This window comes from Phlebotomus papatasi, chromosome 2 (assembly GCF_024763615.1).
Source record: "Phlebotomus papatasi isolate M1 chromosome 2, Ppap_2.1, whole genome shotgun sequence".
Lineage (NCBI taxonomy): Eukaryota > Metazoa > Arthropoda > Insecta > Diptera > Psychodidae > Phlebotomus > Phlebotomus papatasi.
In genome coordinates this window covers 8,944,683-8,965,447 of record NC_077223.1, presented here as the reverse complement: position 1 = coordinate 8,965,447, position 20,765 = coordinate 8,944,683, and the positions used below count along the sequence as shown (strand labels likewise).

Sequence of the window (20,765 nt, the reverse complement as noted above, 5' to 3'; positions counted from 1 at the left end):
GTTTGTGTGGAATTTTCCAAAACTTGAGCTGTTTGCGTGCTTTTCCGTGATATATTTCACAGTTATTTCCTTGCCTTCACGATCCAGTGCATTTTCTCCGCGAAAAGAAGATGTTCTCTGGATGGGTTGTCTGATAAATGAATGCGAGATTTCTCAGACGTTGGAAAATGTGGCAAATAGGAGAGAAAATCCAGAAAGAAAAAAAATAGCATAAAATATTGATGATGAGTATTTTCCGGATATGATGGCAAAAGTGGAGGTCAAAATAATTTTTTCTAATGATGTCATTTCTGCTTTGACTTTTTTCTATACAAAAAAACACGTAAAAAAAAGGAATTGGGAGTAAAGGCATTTTATGCTGCTAAAAGAAAAATTCTTTAAGGGATTGGTTCAGAGAGAAATTCAATAAATTTTCCCAAGGAAAAGGTTCCGACCCTCAATTTTCTATTAGATTTTGGCATGAGATGATAGAAATGGACTATTTGACAAGCGGAAATATGTGCTTTTTATCTCTCGTTCGTCCTATTCATTCTTCCAACAAAAAAAATGTCCACAGAAATTTAATTGATTTTAGCATTTTTAACTTCATGAAAAAAAGAAGACATTCTTACCTGTACTGTGACATGAATTTCTCCACTTCTATCTGTATTGACGACATATCTCTGCAATAAAAAAGAAATGGTCTCTATTAGCAATTTTTATTACCCACCATCAAAAAAAGAAAAAAAATGTATTATGAACACTAAAATTGAAAAGATGAATAGTAAAAATGATACAAAAGATATTTCATGTGAATGGTGAACACGCGAATTATTGAAGCAGACAATTATAATCATTTTAGATAATTCGAATTTTAACATGAACAACATAATAGAAATGCATTACTGCGTTGTACATTATTTGAATGATGAACATTTTAACAAATTAATTTGATACATCAAAAAGTTCTTCAATGTTTTCCGACATAATCATACACTCTTGCTCCAATTATTTCAAAACATAGTGAATTTTGTGGTGGATTTTTCGAAGTTTGCAAAGTTTTCAGAAAACTCGTATTAGTAGTTTTTGCATTATCAGCGTGGAAATGGGAAAATATATGTTACTTTGAACGCTACAACAGTTTTAGTTTAGTTTTTAAACTACATTAAAATTTCCATATAAAGTATGTTCCTAAATTGAGAGATAAATTGAAACATGTGTTACTAAATTGACTCATGCTCCTTTCGACTTTGAGTAGGATTATTTTCTCCATTTTCCTACAAGCTTAGTTTTTTTCCTAACTACAATTGTGGTCCTGTATAACTGGAAAAAGACGTAATAGGGGAAGTGCTCATAATTTTGGACAATTTCTAATTCTGGACACTTTGAGGGTAATATTGGACACTAAAAATAAATTGATTAAAGCTATGGATTTTTATTCCAATATTTGATGAATGATGAATTCTATTTAAATATTTGTTCTTTTTGGAAGATTTTAACACTAAATTCGCTGAATTTTGAATATGATTTGAGTTAAAATTGCTTTGTTGAAAATTCAGTGTTTTACCTGTGGTGAAAACAATCTTTCCTCGGATCTTTTTAAATGATATTATTAAATATTCATTAAATATTGTGTTGATTTACGTTAATGGTTATTTGTACATTTAACCTGAAGTGAAATTTGCCCTGTGAGTTACGTTTTTCGTGTGAAAAATGGGTGATTTTCTCAGAGATTCCCCAATGAGTTAATACATGTTACTTTGGATAGGTGTTTTCTTCTCGAAATTTTCTGAAGTTTTAGCTTTTGTGATGACTAAATGCTTGGAGAAAAATAGGAGCATCATCTCTACAAACGAGATGTACCGTGTAAACAGACGGAATTTCCACGAAATTTTTTATTCCGGATGGGAATTTCGGATGGAAATTCCCATATTGAACTGTCAAATTTTTACCATTTGCTCTATGCGCCTCTGGTGGACTTCAATCGAGTGAGATAGATTTTTTCTATTTTGGGCATTATTGCAGTTGATTTTCAATGAAAGTGATCAAATTGTGATACAAAATATTATTTTTAGCTGTTTTAAATTATTTTCATGTGATATTCAATATATTAGATGAGTTCATATATTCTGTCAGTAGAAGAGGTCGAAAGTTTGGAGTGGTATATCTCAGCTCCTGATGAACATAATTGGATGGGTGAACTATTGTTGGAAAGCTTGGTTCATTAGCTTTCAGAATCTGATATATATAATCTTCTATGAGTAAACCATGGTCATCCAGAACCATTTATGTCGAAGAAGATACTTTTTGCAACGTCTTTTTTGGCCATCTACTGCTGGGACCAGGAGTGACCCACGATTATCGCACAAGGACTGTTTGTTAGACGAACTCAAAGGGTATAATTTGTGGAAGAAACTTTTTTTTTGGACATCTTACTTTTTTTTATTCATCGACTTTTGCAAGAATTTTAACATTTTACACGCATAGAAAAAAATGACAGAAATCCTTCTATCTCATTTTCTGGACAAACTAATGAAGATATCGACTTAGGTCATAGGTTCTCAAAAAGCAATTAAATTGGGGAACTAGGCTAAACCTCTAGTCTGAAGACCGCTTTACGGGTACTTTACCGATTCATGATCGGTAAAGTCCAATGCAGTTCGGTTGAAAATTTCAAGATTTTCTTAAGGAATAAATGTCGTACATTTATTCCAAAATAAAATTCCTAAAAGTATTGTTCCATCAACAAGTAATCCATCTAAAATTCTTAACCCATCCTAAACTAATAAATCAAAATTTAGATTTACTCTATTCACACCCTGAATTTCCTGAATTATTCTTCTTCAACTTTTCTCCCTTTCGCTCTTTTATGTCCAATGGCGTTATTTATGCCAATATGCTTGAGCGATATACTGCGAACAAATGGACGTTAATGGGAGCAAAAGTTTGATGGGATGCTTATGTATGTCCTTGCCAATGGATAAAGGGAGGCAAAAACTTGCCAGGACGAATATTGTGTGAAAATTCATTGAGTCAAATTTATTAATATAGATGGGAATGTAGAGAGAAAATGTGCTTTATGGTTGGAAAAGTCTGAATCTAAATTTCCCTCTGCTTCCTTAAATAAATAACTTGACCCTTTTTATCTCTCTCGCATAAAAGAGAGCCTGTCCTAGTCGTAATTTTTGGTTTTATATCCCTGTGCCATGTAAATATAGAAATGAATGTGTATTTTGGAGGATTTGAAGGTGTAATTCCTCATTTACAATGAATTTTCCTCTTTTTTTTGTTATATTGCAAAAATCATGAGAAAATTGGCCTCTGAATAAAATTCTTCTTGTCAATTTCTTGATATATTTTTGCAAATGAACTTCCGTGCCAATTGCTTCTATCACAATTCCATCTTTTGCTGCTTTTTATGGGTGCTATAGAAATGGTGATGAATGACAATAATTAGAGTTACAAGAATCATGATTGGCAAAAAGAAAATTATAGGAATGAATTTGATGCTATTTTGTGGGGTTTCATTAATTATCCTACCCTACAAATTTCCCACTTTTACCCTGTATTTGTCATCTCTTACTCGGCTATCAATTAATTGATTACCAAACACTCTGTCACATATATTTATGCTCTTTTGCTGTGCTACAATCAATCGATGATGGTAGATAAACAACTTTCACATCAATCCTCGCCGTTAATTTATTTTGACATTCCCCACAATTCCCTCTTTGCATTGGGATCAATGGAAAAAATGCCTTTTAAACATTCAAGTGCACACTCACAATTAAATCCGCCTGTGACTGGTTTTAGGAGGCATCATCTCAAATCAGTGTTCTGTTTATTTAACTGCTGCAACAATTTGTTTATGACTTGCGAAATAATTACTAATTTAACCCATTTGGTTTATTGACTAAGATACAGGGAGTTCCGCTTTGAAAGAATTTTTCGGCACCCAAAAATTGTCTGCGAATTCACTTCAGTGTCACAGAAAAATTGCATATCTGCAGGAGATATCTTTGGAATAAGTCATACGGGCTTCAGACATAAGGCTTAGCTATATGAATTAACGGTTATAATTTTTTATCAGCCAAGATCTTTTTGGAAAATTTAAGTTAGGATTGGATTGTAAAGGACAAATGATCTAATAGATTCTGAAAAAGCAATAAAATTGGTTGCCATTTAGGATTCTGAGACCTTCGGGAACTGGGCTAAACGGTTATTACAAATCTCTACATTTTATTGCAAAAATTAGAAAATTTATAAAACCATCGCTAGGGGCGCTATTTTTAAAAAGAAGATTTTTCAATTTTCTATGTTTAATAACACAAAAATGCCTTTGTGTATCGGGCTGAAATTTTAGTATGTTGTAGCCGCAGATTATACCTATCAAATAAAAAACACTTAAGTCGACCGATAACCTCTGACTCGAATTATAAGAGGACAAAGTTAGAAAATTGATTGGCCTCTATCTCCTGCTCTAATTAACCGTTTGAGCTAAATTTTGGGTTTTTGATTTCTTCTCGATGAGCACTTTAAAACGAAAGTTCAAAAGTTGTATTCTAGGCTATGAAGTTTACAAAAAGCGGCGTGGGTTCGCTGTGGTTAAAAAAACAGAACCGGAGATTTGAGGGGTCAAAGTTTACTAAATTAAAATCACCATATCTCTGGTTCTATTTAATCGATTTTGATGAGGGAGGGCGCAAATTAAAGGTCTCGCAAAGCACAACAACTTTCTAAAACAATTGAATGTCGTAGAGCTAGCGCTAGAAGCGCCACAGTCGAAAAATCGACTTTCATAACACATAACCTCAATTATCTCGACACCTGCTTAACCGGTCTTTTGTTGTATTGTTGATTGTAAAGGACACTTATATCTATATTTCGTCCATGCATCATATTCCGCTCAGACTACACATTCTGGTCTACATTTCACCAATATATCACTTTTCTGTCACTCCATCCAAATCTTTGATATTTTGGTTTAAATACAAAATTTGTGTAATTTCACAAATTTGATTCAAGATAACTGAATGGCGTCCAAGTTAGCTCACGTTAAAAATCTCACTTACATAAGCCGGTTAGGATTATCTGTCCCTTTGATTTCCAATCTCAATAAAGGTAGGGGAGACTGGGGCAAAAAGTCACAAGTCGAAAATTTCAAAATTCAATATCTTCCCAGATAAAAAAATATAGTGACTTAAATTTTTTCTATAGATACCCTCCATAGAACTTCTTCAGTGTCATAAGTTTCTTAGAGTCCGAACAAGGAATTTAGAAATTTAATAATATTAAAAATTTTTAGCCATATTTTTGAAATATTTCCTTACAGCAGATATCAATTTTTACCTATTTATTTTCCAAATTTATGCACTGGTGAATGTTTTCTAAATAATTTGGATTCTTTGAATACAAATCCGCTATCTATTTTAGAATTTCGCAAAAGTTCTTTTCTCCAGAAATCCTTTTTTTAAAAATGGCCACTTGGGGTAAAAAGTAACAAAAGGTATAGAGCATAACGTAAGAAAAACCGAAGCAGTTTTCAATGTTTCACGGCGAAAAGAAACGTCAATGCTATGTGTCGCCGCTTATTTTTTGCATTGGTCAAACGATTTGCAGTCTTTTGTGTGTTTTAGAGTTTTTCTCTTTCAGATAGAGAAAAGGGTGTTTTACAAAGGTCTAGAGGAATAAATTTCCTATGAAAATATGTTATCTAGGTACTTTTTTTTAATTTCCGGAAGCCCATAATAAAGCAAATAAAATTGTGATAATATCCCATGGCTGGTACTACTTGCCCCAGCATTTTCGAGAATGGTCACAAAATTACTTTTTAGAAATTGGCTCGATAAACGTATTTACTTACAAAATAGAGGAAAATTACTTTCACAAAGTTGTAGAGCGGAAAATTTCCTACAAAAGTGCGCTAATTAGAAATTTCTGGTGCTCGGGTAGATTGTAAAAAAAATAAAATATCCGTTTTGTGACTTTGCCCCAGTTTCCCCTATTCTATCAACTCCAAGGAAAATAATCCCAATTGATGTGAGCAGAAAGAGTGAGGATAAAAATCAAATAATAAAAAATAAAATTATCTTTTCCATCCTTTACTACTATGGCATATTTTGCATCTTGTTATCTTATACTAAAAAAAATTCGCGTCAACATTTTCCTGCACGTGATGTTCGAGTTTTAGTGCAAATAGAAAGACATATCCTTAATGATCGTAACTTTTCTACCGTCTTGAAAAATCAGCTGAAAAAATACAAGTGCAGATAAACAATTTTGAAATTTCAAATATTCGTTAAGAGCCATGTCATGTAAAATGTTTTTGAACGTGATTTTCCTACACTGAGAAAAAAAGAGGCTGCAATTAACTTTTTTTCGTCATTAACACTTTTTGGGTGTAAAAATATATCAACATTTTTTAATGTTAATTTTACACATTTTAAGGGTAAAATTAACATGAAAAAGGGTTAATTTAACCCCTAATACACCTAAAAAAGGTAATATTTACACCGATTTTGGATCAATAATGCAGGGTAAAATTATCATTTCCGGAATGTTTTAAAATTATCATGTAAAATTATCATTTCCGGATTTCTCTCACTCAGTGTAAATGCTAATTTGAAAAGAAAGAAAAAATAAAATAAAGGAAAAAAAACGTAAATTTACTTAAAGCTATAAAGAGTGGAAGAGTTTAAAAAAAAAGGCAACAACCCTTTTCTGCGTCTATTAACGAGAGAATTTCCCAAATTGGTGGCGTCATCAAGGGAAAAATGTAAATGTGTTTGGGTAAAAATTGCCAAGAAATTTATCCACTTTCCCATTTTATGTAATCATAAAATGGGATCACTTAATTTGTATTCAGATGAACAAGTGTTGGGAAATATTTCTTTTTTCCATTGAGAGGTTAACTTTCTGGGTTGATTTTTCTCTCTGCGAACCTCATAAGTGCGTTAGGGGAGCGGGGGGGGAGTATATATGTGAAAAGCATAAAAAGCACCCAGATGGAGTATTTTTTTTTTGGGGAAAAAAGAAAAAAATCACTTTTTTTGTTTATGTTTGCTTTGTAGATGAAGTGGGTGAAATAAAAGAGACATGAAGCCCTAATTGAATGAATAAATTGATTTGAAACCGCATAAATCTAATTTCATATTTGGTTTTCTTGGTCTCTCTGCGAAAACTGGTAACAATTGGAAAAATAATTCACCCAAAATATCCAGTCAATTTCTGTGAGAAAACGCAATTATGAGATTTCTTTTTTTTTCTACGGTTTATTTGTTGAGTTATTTTTATCATCACAATGCTCGAGAGAAAAAATTTTCCATTTTTCTGCCAAACACCAAAGAATGAAGTGAATAAGAAAACAGACGAATAGGATGTTCTAATAATTTTAGCAAATATGGAATAATTTCACCACATTGTGTACGATGTTGAACGTAATATCCAGTGTCTTTCCAATCCAACAAAACTGACAAAAAATCTCAGCTAAATAACTTGCCAAACATTTTCAGACTTAAATCATTTAGCATTAATGATCATATGATGCTAGAGTACATAATATTGTCACACATTATATGCTGTTGAAATTAATACGGTGTCCGGGAATGTGATTTTGGGGATATATACCATGCAAATTGGATTTCATGTTTCTCATTTCCTCTAAAAAAAACCACTATGTTTTATGATGAACATAGCAAAATGCTCCACCATTATCTGCTGTTTAAATATTAATGACATCATTAAACTTGATCCCTTGTCCTTAGAACACTTCATAAGTGGGAGATAGAGACTTCTGGGAGGAAAAGAGATAACATTTCGGTCGTAACGTGTTACATTATTAAATAAAATATTAAGATTTCGTCCTTTTTGTCTCCGAAAGGTATTTATTTGTGTATCAAGAAGCAATTAAGGGCTAATGTCTCACGAATGTGGAAAAACTTAAACAGTCAATCAATATAAGGTGATATTTCCAAATACCATCTGATTTATTTGTTTGCTTAATAATAAATCAGGAAACCTATTCACAAACTTCACTAGTAACAGTAAAAGGGTCAAATCGAATCATATATTGCTCAATTTGAGACTTTATAACACTGAGAAAAAAAGAGGGTGCGATTGGCTTTTTCTCAAAACAGTTTTTAGGTGTAAAAATATATCAACATTTTTTAATATTAATTTTACACCTTTTTAAGGGTGAAATTAACATGAAAAAGGGTAACTTTAACTCCTAATACACCTAAAAAGCATAATATTTACACCGATTTTGGATCAATACTGCAGGGTAAAATTAACATTTCCGGAATGGTATTTTAACTTTTTCGGATTTCTCTCAGTGAAGGTTTACTACACACTGAGAAAAAAAAGAGGGTGCGATTAACATTTTTTCCTCATAACATTAACACTTTTTAGGTGTAAAAATATATCAACATTTTTTAATGTTAATTTTACACCTTTTTAAGGGTAAAATGGGTAAAATTAACATGAAAAAAGGATAACTTTAACCCCTAATACACCTAAAAAGGGTATTATTTACACCGATTTCGGATCAATAATGTTAATTTTACCCTGCAGTATTGATCCGAAATCGGTGTAAATATTACCCTTTTTAGGTGTATTATGGGTCAAAGTTACACTTTTTCATGTTGATTTTACCCTCCAAAGGTGTAAAATTAACATTAAAAAATGTTGATATATTTTTACACCCGAAAAGTGTTAAAGTTATGACGAAAAAAAGTTAATCGGATTATATTTTTAGGTTTTAGAGTCTTAGAAAACTACAAAATAGTAATTTTAATCAATTCTAGTATCGCAAGTTTCCTATAAACACGTTTTATCTTTCTCAAAAATTGCCTGATATTTATCTTGAAATTGCCCCGCAATGGGGGACTTTCACACATTCTGCCTTTCAAGTGAAATGAATTTCTCCACATTAGACTAATGAAATTAAAGGATTATTGTTATTATTATTATGAACCCTAAACCCAACTGTAATTTACAGAATATACAAAGTTTTACTTCTGTTCATAATCTTTTTGTAAAATAGTCCCAAAATCCATTTTGCAATTTAGGGGTGAAACTGCCCCACCCTCCCCTATCTTTCTTAGTTCAGGAGCTATTAAGCTCCAAAGAGTGGCCGGGAACGTTTTTTAGCCACCCATATATTCGTGATCAGGAAATGGCGAAACACATTTTTGGCCAAGTTTGAGCCCAATCTTAGAACATGAAATTTTGGTAGGATTATAGTAGTTGATATTGTTAAGAATCTCACTTAATATTCATCGAAATATTATTTCTTTTATCGTAGTAAGAGAGAGTTGTAAATAACATTTTCAATCTTTTACAAAAAGCTCCGTCATTAATTAAATAAATACAAATTTTATCTATTCCACAAGTGTAATTAATTACTCAATAGACAAATTATTTATCTAAAAAGTATATTTTGCTTGATAAAAATTTGATGACACTTAGAATATTTGGTAAGAAATATTGGATTCGATGCACTTGCTTAAAATATTGCTCTCTGCTCAAAATCGTAAATTCAAAACGAATAATTATTAGTTTTCGACTCTATAGGGTAAAGTAATACAAGTTGGACAATAGTACAAGTTTTCTTGATAAATTTAGTACTTCATTTTTATTTGTATATTTTTAATGCTTTAGTTTTATAATTTGGTTCATTGTGCTTAAAAACAAATTTTGTACTGTATTTATCACTTTTCAATCCGACCGAAAAAAACTGTCCCATATAATATCGACTTACGGGAGGGTCGTCGAGAACCGGAAGTCGATATATTTTACCGTTTGACCTCAAGGCGTGTTACAAGCATTCGAACAAATTAAAAATATTTTTTTGAAAAGATACATCAATTACGAGTACTATACCGACCGATTAAGTCAGATGCAGTCGGATTGGAAATTTCCAACTTCTACCGGCGAATTGTCTAACTTGTAACACTATGTCCAACTTATATCACTTTACCACCCTATGTAGCAGCAGTAAAAATACAAATAGCTTTGCGGTTAATTTATTTCATAAATTCCAAAAAATAGCGCTTTTAATATAAGTGACGAAAAGTTGGGCACTGGCGAGAAGTGGTGATTCCACCCTATGTGGAATATCTGAGCTTTGAAATAGTGCATATTCCTTATCGAAGAGAGAAAAAGTTTTTTTTAACGATATCTCGCAAAAGAATAATTGTATTGAAAAGTTCAATTCTTTGCGTTTACGCTTTAAATTTTGTAACTGATTACACTTTATCTCTAAAAGAGCTTTTCAACAATTGTAATGGGAGCTTTTCTCGAGTAATTGCTATCTTTTATAAGACTTTTGAAGATTTCTTCTTTCGATGTTTACTCCTTAAGTTTATATGAATAAAACCAAAATTGTTGTAAAAAGTTTTCAAGTGATCTGTAAAGTTTTCAAAACTTAAAGTTTGTTCTGAAATGGTTTTGTGTAAATTAAGAGGGTTCAATGTGTGCCAAAGATATGGAAAGTCAGAGAACTAAGTGTTTATCCCGCTTGATAATCGCATGTGGAAAATCTTCATATGAAGAGTATACAGCTGAAGAAGTGAAGTGATAAGATAGTTGAGTGGAAAATTCAATTTACTCGGGGAAATTGCTAAATGCTACATTTTTTTCTTTAACTTGTCGGAAATAATTTACTAACTCAATGCCATAGCATCTATCTCGTGTTTGTGCGGAAAGTCGCGGGGGTGGTCTTTTTTTTATTTGAATGGGGGTTGACGACGTCGCGTGAATATCTCCACATCGATGATACCTTCACTTTCAAGCTTTCAAGAGACTCTTAGCCTTGCCTTTGACTTACATAATATTTGTAAGGCACACAATGAGTAGATTTCATAGCATTTTTCTTCTATTTTTTTTTTGTATGGTTTCCCTTTTTTTCCTCAACTCAATGGAAATGCGCGCCTTGTTCTTAAGATTGGCTGAAGTGGGCAAAAGTCGATGGTAAAACCTGTTGAACAATTAATTTGAAATTTATTAATATTCTTTCGTATTTCTTCACAATGTTCTCCTTCAGTATCGCGTGTTTTCATTTTCTTTTGGTTCAATTTACGATCTTAGGAATTCTTTTTCTTTACTAATCCCACATTAACATCATTCAATCAGACCCTTCAGCCTCAATTCAGTGATTTATGAAAGAATTAAGATCCACGTTAAGTAATTTAACAATGTCAAGTATGAAACTAATTTCTTCGGCACTAAACAAATCTCAATCAGTTTTGAATAACTTTCTTCAAACTTCTCATGAACTTAGAAGTTTGCCTAACTTTTCCACCACGGAAATATGGAAATTCTTGGTGGAAAATCTTTACAGAGACAATGCTGCAGAATTAAGAAATAGCACATCTTGTCTCAAGGATCTCATGTGATTTACAGTGTTGATTGTTTGCTCAACAAATACAGATGCATAGGTGCTAGACTTTTTAGAGAAATGTACATAACCAATGGGATTTAGTTGAATCATAACTTTCGAATTCGATAGGGTGAACTAATCGCCGTAATGCCCTAGATCACTTACGACATAAGCCGAGAGACGGCTTAACGTGATTATGATTACGTGATTATGATCAGGAGGTAGCCGAAATCCCGAAAGCTAAAATCCCGAACGCCAAAAACCCGAAAGAGCCAAAATCCCGAAAGGGCCAAATTCCGGAAGCCAAAATTCCGAAAAAAAAATTATAACAGGTTAATAAATATTTCAATGAATAGGAAGGAATGTGTGTTCTTCGAATAAGTAGTAGTTTCTTCGGGTCCCGGTCAAAATTCCAAAAGCCAAAATCCCGAAAGCCAAAATCCCGAATGGGCCAAAATCCCGAAAGCCAAAATCCTGTATTCTTAAAAGTGTCATAGCTACTCCCACGATTAGACCTGCGCTTGCTGGACGCAAAGGGAAATCTTCTGTGTCTTGGGAAATTATTCTAAACATTTTCCTCCATATAATTTCATCCCTTTCAGGATTTTGAACATTCGGGATTTTGGCTTTCGGGATTGTGGCCTTTTCGGGATTTTAGCGTTCGGGATTTTGGCCTTTTCGGGATTTTGGCGTTCGGGATTTTGGCTTTCGGGATTTTGGCCTTTTCGGGATTTTGGCTTTCGGGATTTTGGCTTTCGGGATTTTGGTCTTTTCGGGATTTTGGCCTTTTCGGGATTTTGAACATTCGGGATTTTGGCTTTCGGGATTTTGGCCTTTTCGGGATTTTGGCGTTCGGGATTTTGACCTTTTCGGGATTTTGGCCTTTTCGGGATTTTGGCTGCCACCGGTTTCTTCTATATTCCTTCTACGGCAGGCTATAATATCCCACTGTCTAATACAATGCGTAGCTAATGCTGCCCCTGTCTCCCCTATAGCATCTAAGTTAAATTAATACGCTCTGCTACCCCTTTTTCTTGTAGATTTTTTACTGATTAAAATTAAATTATTGTACTGCAAGGGAATTCTATAACAAATGATAATGTCATATGACAAATTTTCGTGAAAACTCGAGTGGAAGGTATTATTGATAAGGACCAATGAGCAACAAATGTCCATTGTTAGGATGTACTTGAAGCTCTGAGTGATAGATAAACTGAGAAAAAAAAGAGGGTGCGATTAACTTTTTTCCTCGTAACTTTAACATTTTTTAGGTGTAAAAATATATCAACATTTTTTAATGTTAATTTTACACATTTTTAGGTTTAAAATTAACATGAAAAAGGGTAACTTAAACCCATAATACACCTAAAAAACATAGTATTTACACCGATTTCGGATCAATAATTCAGGGTAAAATTAACATTTCCGGAATGTTATTTTAACTTTTTCGGATTTCTCTTAGTGTATGAATCGCATATTGGTATAGTTTGACAAATTCGCCACATAAAAACTTTCAAATACGTCAGAAATTACAGATAAAATTACAGATTTCCTCATCTGGTCAAATCCGGTACACCTTTTCAGGAAAATTCCACAAAGTCAAAATTCTCTTCGCTTTCTTTCTCAAAAGATTCGCATAAGTCTTTCCCACTCTTTCGGACTCTAAATCGGATTGAACTAAATTTAATTTGGTGTGATGTTTAAAAGAAGAAGAAGAGTGCGAAAGAGTAGAATAGACGTATGCAAATCTTTTGAGAAAGAAAGCGATGTGAATTTTGACGTTATGAATTTGTCGTGATGTAAAAGGTATGCTAGTAAGCCATCGGAAAAAGCTCTATGAAGCTCTAGGTAACCAACGTAAATCAGTTATTTGATTAGGGGAAGGCTTTGATGTTTCGCACATACGCTACCTTCAAACACTTCATATTTCTCCCATATTCCTTTATGAATCTTATCTATGGCTATATATTTTAATAGCTAGTCTTAAATCACACCTTCCCTGAAAAAACCGATGGTCTATCTCATTTTCCCTTTTTTTAGGAGCAAAAATTAAAAACGGGTTTAAAACTATAATTTTGATGTGTAATATATCATACAGTATTTGAAATGATATGATCTTAGAAAAGTTCCGAAAAAGTGATACTAAAACAATTTATTTCTTGTACGTAAGCTTTAATCAAGTATAGATTAGAGTTCCTTTTAAACAATCATGTGTAACTTTTAGTGTTCGGTGCAAAATTTACGGTAAAAATGGGGTGCTCAGTGTTTCCGTGAATCGTGTGCGAAGATGGAAATTTGATTGAACTTTCGCACAAATGGCCATTAAATTTTAATTTTCCTCTATAGAGGAAAGTCTGTGAATTTCCTGGGATTATCTGAGGTGGGATTATTAACCCTATAAGTGAGAGACTTTTTTGGCATAGTTGGAAAATCGATACGGTTTGCATGGTAGTTAGAAAAAATCTCTGAACTTGGACATCAATTTTGTGTGCGAAATATCAAAGCCTTCCCCTAGTTCTTCCGAATTAATCATTTAAAAATTTTAAATTTGTTATATGACTGTGTCATACTGATACAGAATTTCCCTGCAGAGCTATTAGGGCAGACCGGGGTAGAATTAGCCACCAAATGAAATTTTTCATAATGATAAATACCAAATGATAAATATTTCAATTAATAGGAAGGGAAGTATATATTTAGAATGAAGAGTGGTTTCCTCAATATTTCTTCGAAGGCAAACTATAAGATACCATTATCTAATACTATACGTGGCTAATTCTGCCCCGGTCTCTCCTACTGTTCAATTTTATATTTTAATTTAATTTATTTTAAGTCACTTTTCACTTTTAATTTCCGGAAGTTTAAACCAGTTCTGAATCGATTATGGATAATGGGAGGTTGGGCTACATTGAAAATGCTATTTTTCGCATATTTTTAAAGGAAGGTGGACATTAATGTTATTACTATTTAAAATTATAGATCTAAATTCATTTACAGTAGACTCTCTCAAATTCGGGCATATGGGGCCGAAATGTCAGCCGAATTAGACAGAAATTAGGGCGATAAACTTTTTGAAATATAACGATTTTTTATTCATGTGCATATAGATATTGAGTTTACATACTCATATATAACGTAAATTGCATGAAAATCCCTCAAAAATACAAAATCACATCACAACTGAGACAAACCACGCCAAATTTGAGCATATTTGATTCATTTGATAATCATAATCAAACTTGAAAAATGACAACAAACTTTTTTCAAATGTAACCGCTGCCCGAATTAAAAAGTAGCCCGATCTTAAAAGAGCCGAATTAGCGAGAGTCTACTGTATAAGTAAAGCTTCATTTACAAATCCCGGCTAACACAAGGTAAACTGTTACTAGCACAATGCTATAATTAAAGGCATTGTCGATGCTCTTAAATAATAACTTAAGCCAAGTTCATAAATTAAGTTGTTAATAAGTACTTATTAAGTACTTAATTAAGGATTTTTTTGAACGAAAGTAGCGACATCTGGTGGCAAAAAGTGTAAACTGGGATAGAGAATGCGATAGGTACATGTTAACCATTGGTTAGAAAGAGATAAGAAAAATGACATTTCAGAAAACATAACCACAAAATGTTAGTAAGCACGTGAAGTGTCTCAAAAGTTTTCTTTCTTTTAGTCGTAAATTTAGAAATAGTGAATTTCAGTGAAATTAAATAACTTAACATCCTTCTTTGCATTTTCATGTGGTAAGTACATATAACTCAAGGTTCTCCCCGTAGTCCCTATACTTTGTAATCCTGAAATCTTACTAAGTTCACAAGTATCCCAAAATCTATTAAATTTTTCCTTTTATGCTTTCAACTTGCGATACGGTAGCTTAAATTTCCAATAACTGACCCATTTTTTATTAAATCCTCTCTTCAGTGCGTGATCTGGGAGTGTAAATTACCCACAAAATTACCAAATCCGAATCCTCTCTCCAGTCCCACTCGCGTAATCCGAGAGCCGGAAGTGCATAACTTCACGGAGTTCCATAAATTCACGTTTCGGGAGTCTACTTTTTAAAAAGTCTTGAATATTATTAATTTTTTATTTGATCGTTCCTTTGATTTTTTGTTCCAGATGCACCTTAAACATTTCTCAGGAGAAATTTGAGGACAACAAGAGTTCCATCCAGCAATAGTTGCAACTGGGGAAAGAGTGTTATGCCGGACAACATAACAAAGCTGCGGTAGCAACATGTTCATCTTGCCAATTAGGCCAATTAAGCAAAAATGTAATTTTGACTTTTATTTCAGAAATAAACAATATGAAGAATTAAAAATACATGTTTTATATGCATTAGGGTAACTCCTTGAAAAGCGCTTAGTTGAAAGTACTTAATTAAGTACTTAGTTAAAATACTTTTCGTGTCCTTAATACAAACTACTTAATTAAGGACCTTAACAAAGACCTTAATTAAGTACATAGTCTTAAGGCTGAGTCATGCCATATTAGTTTCACTACTCGTCACAAAGCGCTGACGTTTGTCTCATTTTCATATATTTTTTAAGTAGTTGATTGTTCTACAACTCTCTAAAATTAAGTTATTGAATTAAGAACTTATTAAGTACTTAATAAGTAATTAATGTGTTAGCCGGGATATGCGAAAAATCGCGTTTTCAATGTAGCCCCAGCTTTAGTGTAGCCCTACTTCTCCCTAGGTACCGTCGTTGCGGGTGACTTTGCACTCTGCTGTTCGTGAGACTTTGAACAATTCTAGCACTTATTGACAGTCTTCGCCGATCCGGTCTACCATGACAAAGTATATAGGGATATGTTAAGTACCAAGTAAGGTACAATGATCCTCAAAAGGATTCTTGTGGTTTCAGTAATAGTCAATGAAATGCTAATATAGGTATTTTGTCAAAAAACGGCTCCGTGAAAAAGTTATCTGAAGGTGCAATTTCAAAATCGATTTCAGAGTAGTAAATTGCCCAAATCTATTCTAAATTTATCTGGCTAGAATAATCCACTTCGATTTTGTTGATTATTTTTATTAAAATATTTTTTTTCCCTATTATCTTTCTAAGAACGCATGATTTATGTTATAAAATTGCATGTAATGGTCTTTCTAAAGCTATATTATAAAAGTATTTGGCTAAAAATTATCCAATTTTTTGATAATTTAAGATAAAGTGACCGAGATCTACAAGATGGTGTGGTCGCCATCTTGGTTTGACGTTTCTGTCCGCCATTTTGAATAACTGTCAAAACCTAAAACTGGTCCGATTGAGCTGAAATTTTAGTATGTTATAGCTGATGTCAAAACCTTTTCAGAACATATATAACATCCGACCTAGGTCAAGCGATTGCCTGGATACAGGAGCTCCAAGTTCAAAATTTTGACATTTTCATGAATACAGAACTACGGAGAGCTTCTTTTATCGAAATCATCACAAAAAAGACAGTACTATCGTTAGGCGATGAGATCTAAATAACAAACAAAAAGAAAAGTAATGTTTTTCTTTATAACAGCATATTATTTGAAGACCTGAAAAACTGTTTTTGCAAAAATGAAAAAATGAAAAAATAAAAAAAATAATAAATGCACTTTTCATTTATTTTTTTTAATTATGTAAGAGTAAATAAATATATAAAATAAAAGCCTCAACCATTTTTAATGGTTACTGAGGCATTTCATTTAGATTTTAAAATTAAGGATTAGTAAATAAAGATCGCCAAAAAATGATGATTTCAAAATTTTAAAATTTGAGCCTCTGTATCTAGGTAAATACTTGACGTAGACTGGGACATAGGTACGTTCTGAAAAGATCTTGACATCAGCTATAACATACTAAAATTTCAACTCAATCGGACCAGTTTTAGGTTTTGACAGTTATTCAAAATGGCGGACAGAAACGTCAAATCAAGATGGCGATCATGTCATCTTGTAGATCTCGTGCATATTACCCTTAGATGTAAAGATCTTCATTGTCGTTTATTATCAGAAATTGTTGATTTTTTTAGTATTTATTAAAAAGTGCAAAGTCACCCGCACCTTATCCCACGTGCAAGCCTTTTTTCTTGATTTTTTTAAACATAGTAAAATTTTATAAAATTAATGCTAGTGGCACAAAATCCATTCATTAACAACTGAATACAAATAATTTTACTCAAAAACCCCCCTCCCTTTACTTTAACTATCCACTTTTAGAGAGCAAAGTTGAAAAACAGCGAAAAAACGTGCAAAGTCACCCGCAACGACGGTAGTTTATTTTCTTAAATAATTTCCATCAGGTAAATTTCCTAGATGCTTTTTTTGCAAAGCATATGGATAAAGTATATAATCCATATGTTCCAATATTTTTAGACGTAAAATTCTGTTTAGTTTTTTTTTATAAAAACTTTTGCAAACTAACATGAGTTTTGCAAATTGAAACATATTGTTTCTATCAACTTTCCGTTTTGAAATAACTTGGTATTTGTGTCACTGAATGTGTCTTAAGTTATGAATGTTTCATATGTGAGAATCTGATGAAAAATCTCTAACATTGTAATGCTTATATGTTCCGAAGGGAGAAGCATAGTTTTGAAATCAATTAATCACGGTCTGGAACATTTGAAATTCACATGAGAAGGCACAGAAATTCACAAGAGATCTGGTATATATTCTGAGAATCATATTTCTGTGCGGCGGGAGGAGCGCAATTGAGGGTTTTGGGGATTGAGGAGAGTCTTGTGGGTGGATTGGGGATTGGCAAGGAAAAGGACAAAGCGGATATTACGTAATATTCTGCGGTGGTACACACGCGCGAGTTTATAGTGTGTATGTTTACATTCTGAAACCACCCACTCAAACCCCAAAAAAAAAACTTGGTCAGGATACTCTTGAGGATTTTCCCACAATTTTCCCTACTTTGTGGCAGGATCACTTTTTTTCTTTGTCGTTTTTTTTTTGGGGGATGGTGGGAAATTCGAGATATGGATTTATTCCAATTGACACAGAAGAAAAAGCACTCAATATGAAATGTTTTCTGCCTTGTCTCCTCATATTATTGACATACCCGAGTACGAGAGCTTCCATCAGGATTCTTATCTTTGTTCTCCGTCATCTTAGCTTGCTTATCGGTTGAATTGATGGCAGAGAACACGAATTAACAACACCTGGTAAAATTCACACTCAAATACTCTTTTCCCTCCCAAAAACAGAAATATTGTGGTTTTTTTTTTACTGAGACACCAATTAAGCTTTTCCTTCTTGAAAACACCTTTTCTGCTAGAACTTTTCTTTTCACTCTGTTCCTTTTTTATTTCTTTTGCAGGGTTCCAAGGGACTTTAGGGATTTGATGAAGATTAAAAACACTTTCCAGATAATTATTTTGAAATTGCCTGAAGGTAAGTGATTAAAATTAATTTTTTTCTTAAAGATTTCTGATCGCTGATGCTGGACCACGGAGGTTCTCACACGGCTGATCTCAGCCAACTGAAAACATAAAAGCTCTATGAATCGTCTTTGGCCATTTCTCTAAATGCTTACAATACTCTAACTCTCTCTCTTCATTCTCCAAAAATTCTCACTGCTCTCTGGGACTCTCCCAGGCAATTACAGGGTGTTGCATATTGAGAGAAACCTCTCCAGCATCAACGAGCTTTTTGCGTATCTTGGAGCTTTTCTTACTCGAAGAGCCTCCTTTCTTCATTCATCCACCCATACCGTTATGGTAAATATTGTTTCAAAACTACTATATATGATAGAAAAAAGTCCTCTTCGAGTGTTGATTGTCACGACAAAATGGAAAAGTGACTCCACCCTCATGATTTTCCATTTTCCACCCTATATATAACAAATATTTAATAAAGAAGGGGCATGCAGAAGGAAATTTCCAATGATACAAACCACAAAAAAAAAACAGAAAAATTCATTCCCAAAATGAACTCCAAGAGGGTGACACTCTTCCTTAATAAATTATTACCAATATTACAATTAGATAATGGAAAATCGATTTTCAATTCATGAGAAAAAAAAATGTCATTTTTTCTCTCTCTCTTGCACAAAAACCGTTTAAGAAGGTTTTTGAACCTTCTCACCGTACTCTCCAATAAGTCTTTAACAATTTCCCGCCCAATGGATGTTTTCCTTTGACCTACATCAAGTGATGGAGATGATTGAGAAAAGTGGCCTGGTATACATAATATAGGAAATAGAATTCCTGTGAGACGGAATGAAAAATAAATAATACCCGTACATTTTCCAATTCACTTCATCTCATCCCCCCCTCAACCCCTTAAAACAATTATCAATTACATCGTGAAAAGTCTTGTGGTTCAATGTGAAATATATATCCCCATTAGTTTAATTGAATTGATCCATTTGTATCTAATATACCTATCAGTTACTCTCAATTTACCTGGATGAGTTAATATTTAAAATGTACTTATTTATATGCAAAATACTTTGTATATGGAAGAGTCGGAAATTGCAAATGGGATTACTATTTTAAATCATTAAATATTTAATCACTGAAAATCAGAAATTGATTGGTAGGGAAGGCGACTAATGGAAGTAATCAGATTATAAAAGGGTACAGCACAAAATTCGCAATATTCAATCTCTGAAAGCCTTTTATGTTGTTTTTTTTTTTACTTTATCATATTCAGAATAACATTATTCACAGTTTTGTTTAATTTAATCGAAGTTTTCATATTAAAATCGTGATTGTGAATAATTGGGAACAGTTGGCAGCGCCACTCGCGGGAGGAAACAGCGCCCTCACGTGCATATACAGTACCCGTCAAATCATTGCTCTACAGTGCTGTCTCTCTATATGCACACTCTCTATATGCACAGCTTTTGTGTCGGTTGCATTCAAAATCAATTTGTTTACATTTTGACAAAGTAATAAAGAAAATTATTTTCTTCGTAACTAATTTTTCTTGTTTTTAATTTTCTTAATTTTATTTTTTCTATTTCATATTATATTTAAAATAACACGGGAAATTCTAGAACAATAAAAAAATGATAATTTATTAAAAGAAAGAAAAAAAAACCGTTGGGAATTTCAAAAAAAGTTGTGCATATTCAGAGAGAGAACTGTCAAAAAAAGTACCCAAACTGTGCATATAGCGAGACAGCACTGTACCTGCCGATTTTACTCGGAGGTTTTTTGAATTGTAACGGTATATTCTAGTACATTTAGAGAAATTCTGTAGATTTTCGGCAGAATTTCTGCCACAAAATCTGTAGATTTTCGGCAGAAATTCTTGCGAAAATCTGCAGATTCTCGGCAGAATTTCTGCATAAGAAATCTGCATAGTCTCCATTGTCTCAAAAAATATTGTCAATTTATCAAGAAACTGTAGAAGTTATAAAGAAAATGGTATGCTCTGCTTAACAAGCATTACAGATTAAACATTTTAGATGAGTAAAA

The 20,765-nt window shown here is 32.9% G+C and overlaps 1 protein-coding gene and 1 long non-coding RNA gene across 7 annotated transcripts in view; one reads left to right on the top strand and one right to left on the bottom strand.

The window, feature by feature from the left end:
* LOC129803652 (uncharacterized) overlaps positions 1-18,723 on the top strand; it is a 33,891-nt gene extending 15,168 nt beyond the window's left edge. The window contains exon 3 of the long non-coding RNA XR_008751878.1: positions 18,659-18,723. This is a non-coding gene — a long non-coding RNA (uncharacterized LOC129803652). The remainder of the gene's footprint in view (positions 1-18,658) is intronic.
* LOC129803650 (uncharacterized protein ZK1073.1) overlaps positions 1-20,765 on the bottom strand; it is a 70,911-nt gene that overhangs the window by 18,319 nt on the left and 31,827 nt on the right. For 4 of the 6 annotated variants that reach the window (XM_055850364.1, XM_055850365.1, XM_055850366.1 and 1 more), the window contains exon 2: positions 612-662. In XM_055850364.1, the coding sequence (XP_055706339.1) occupies positions 612-662 (51 nt within the window). Of the gene's footprint in view, positions 1-611; positions 663-18,400; positions 18,667-20,765 lie in introns of those variants that run through there. The other 2 variants (XM_055850367.1, XM_055850369.1) reach the window with 1 other exon arrangement.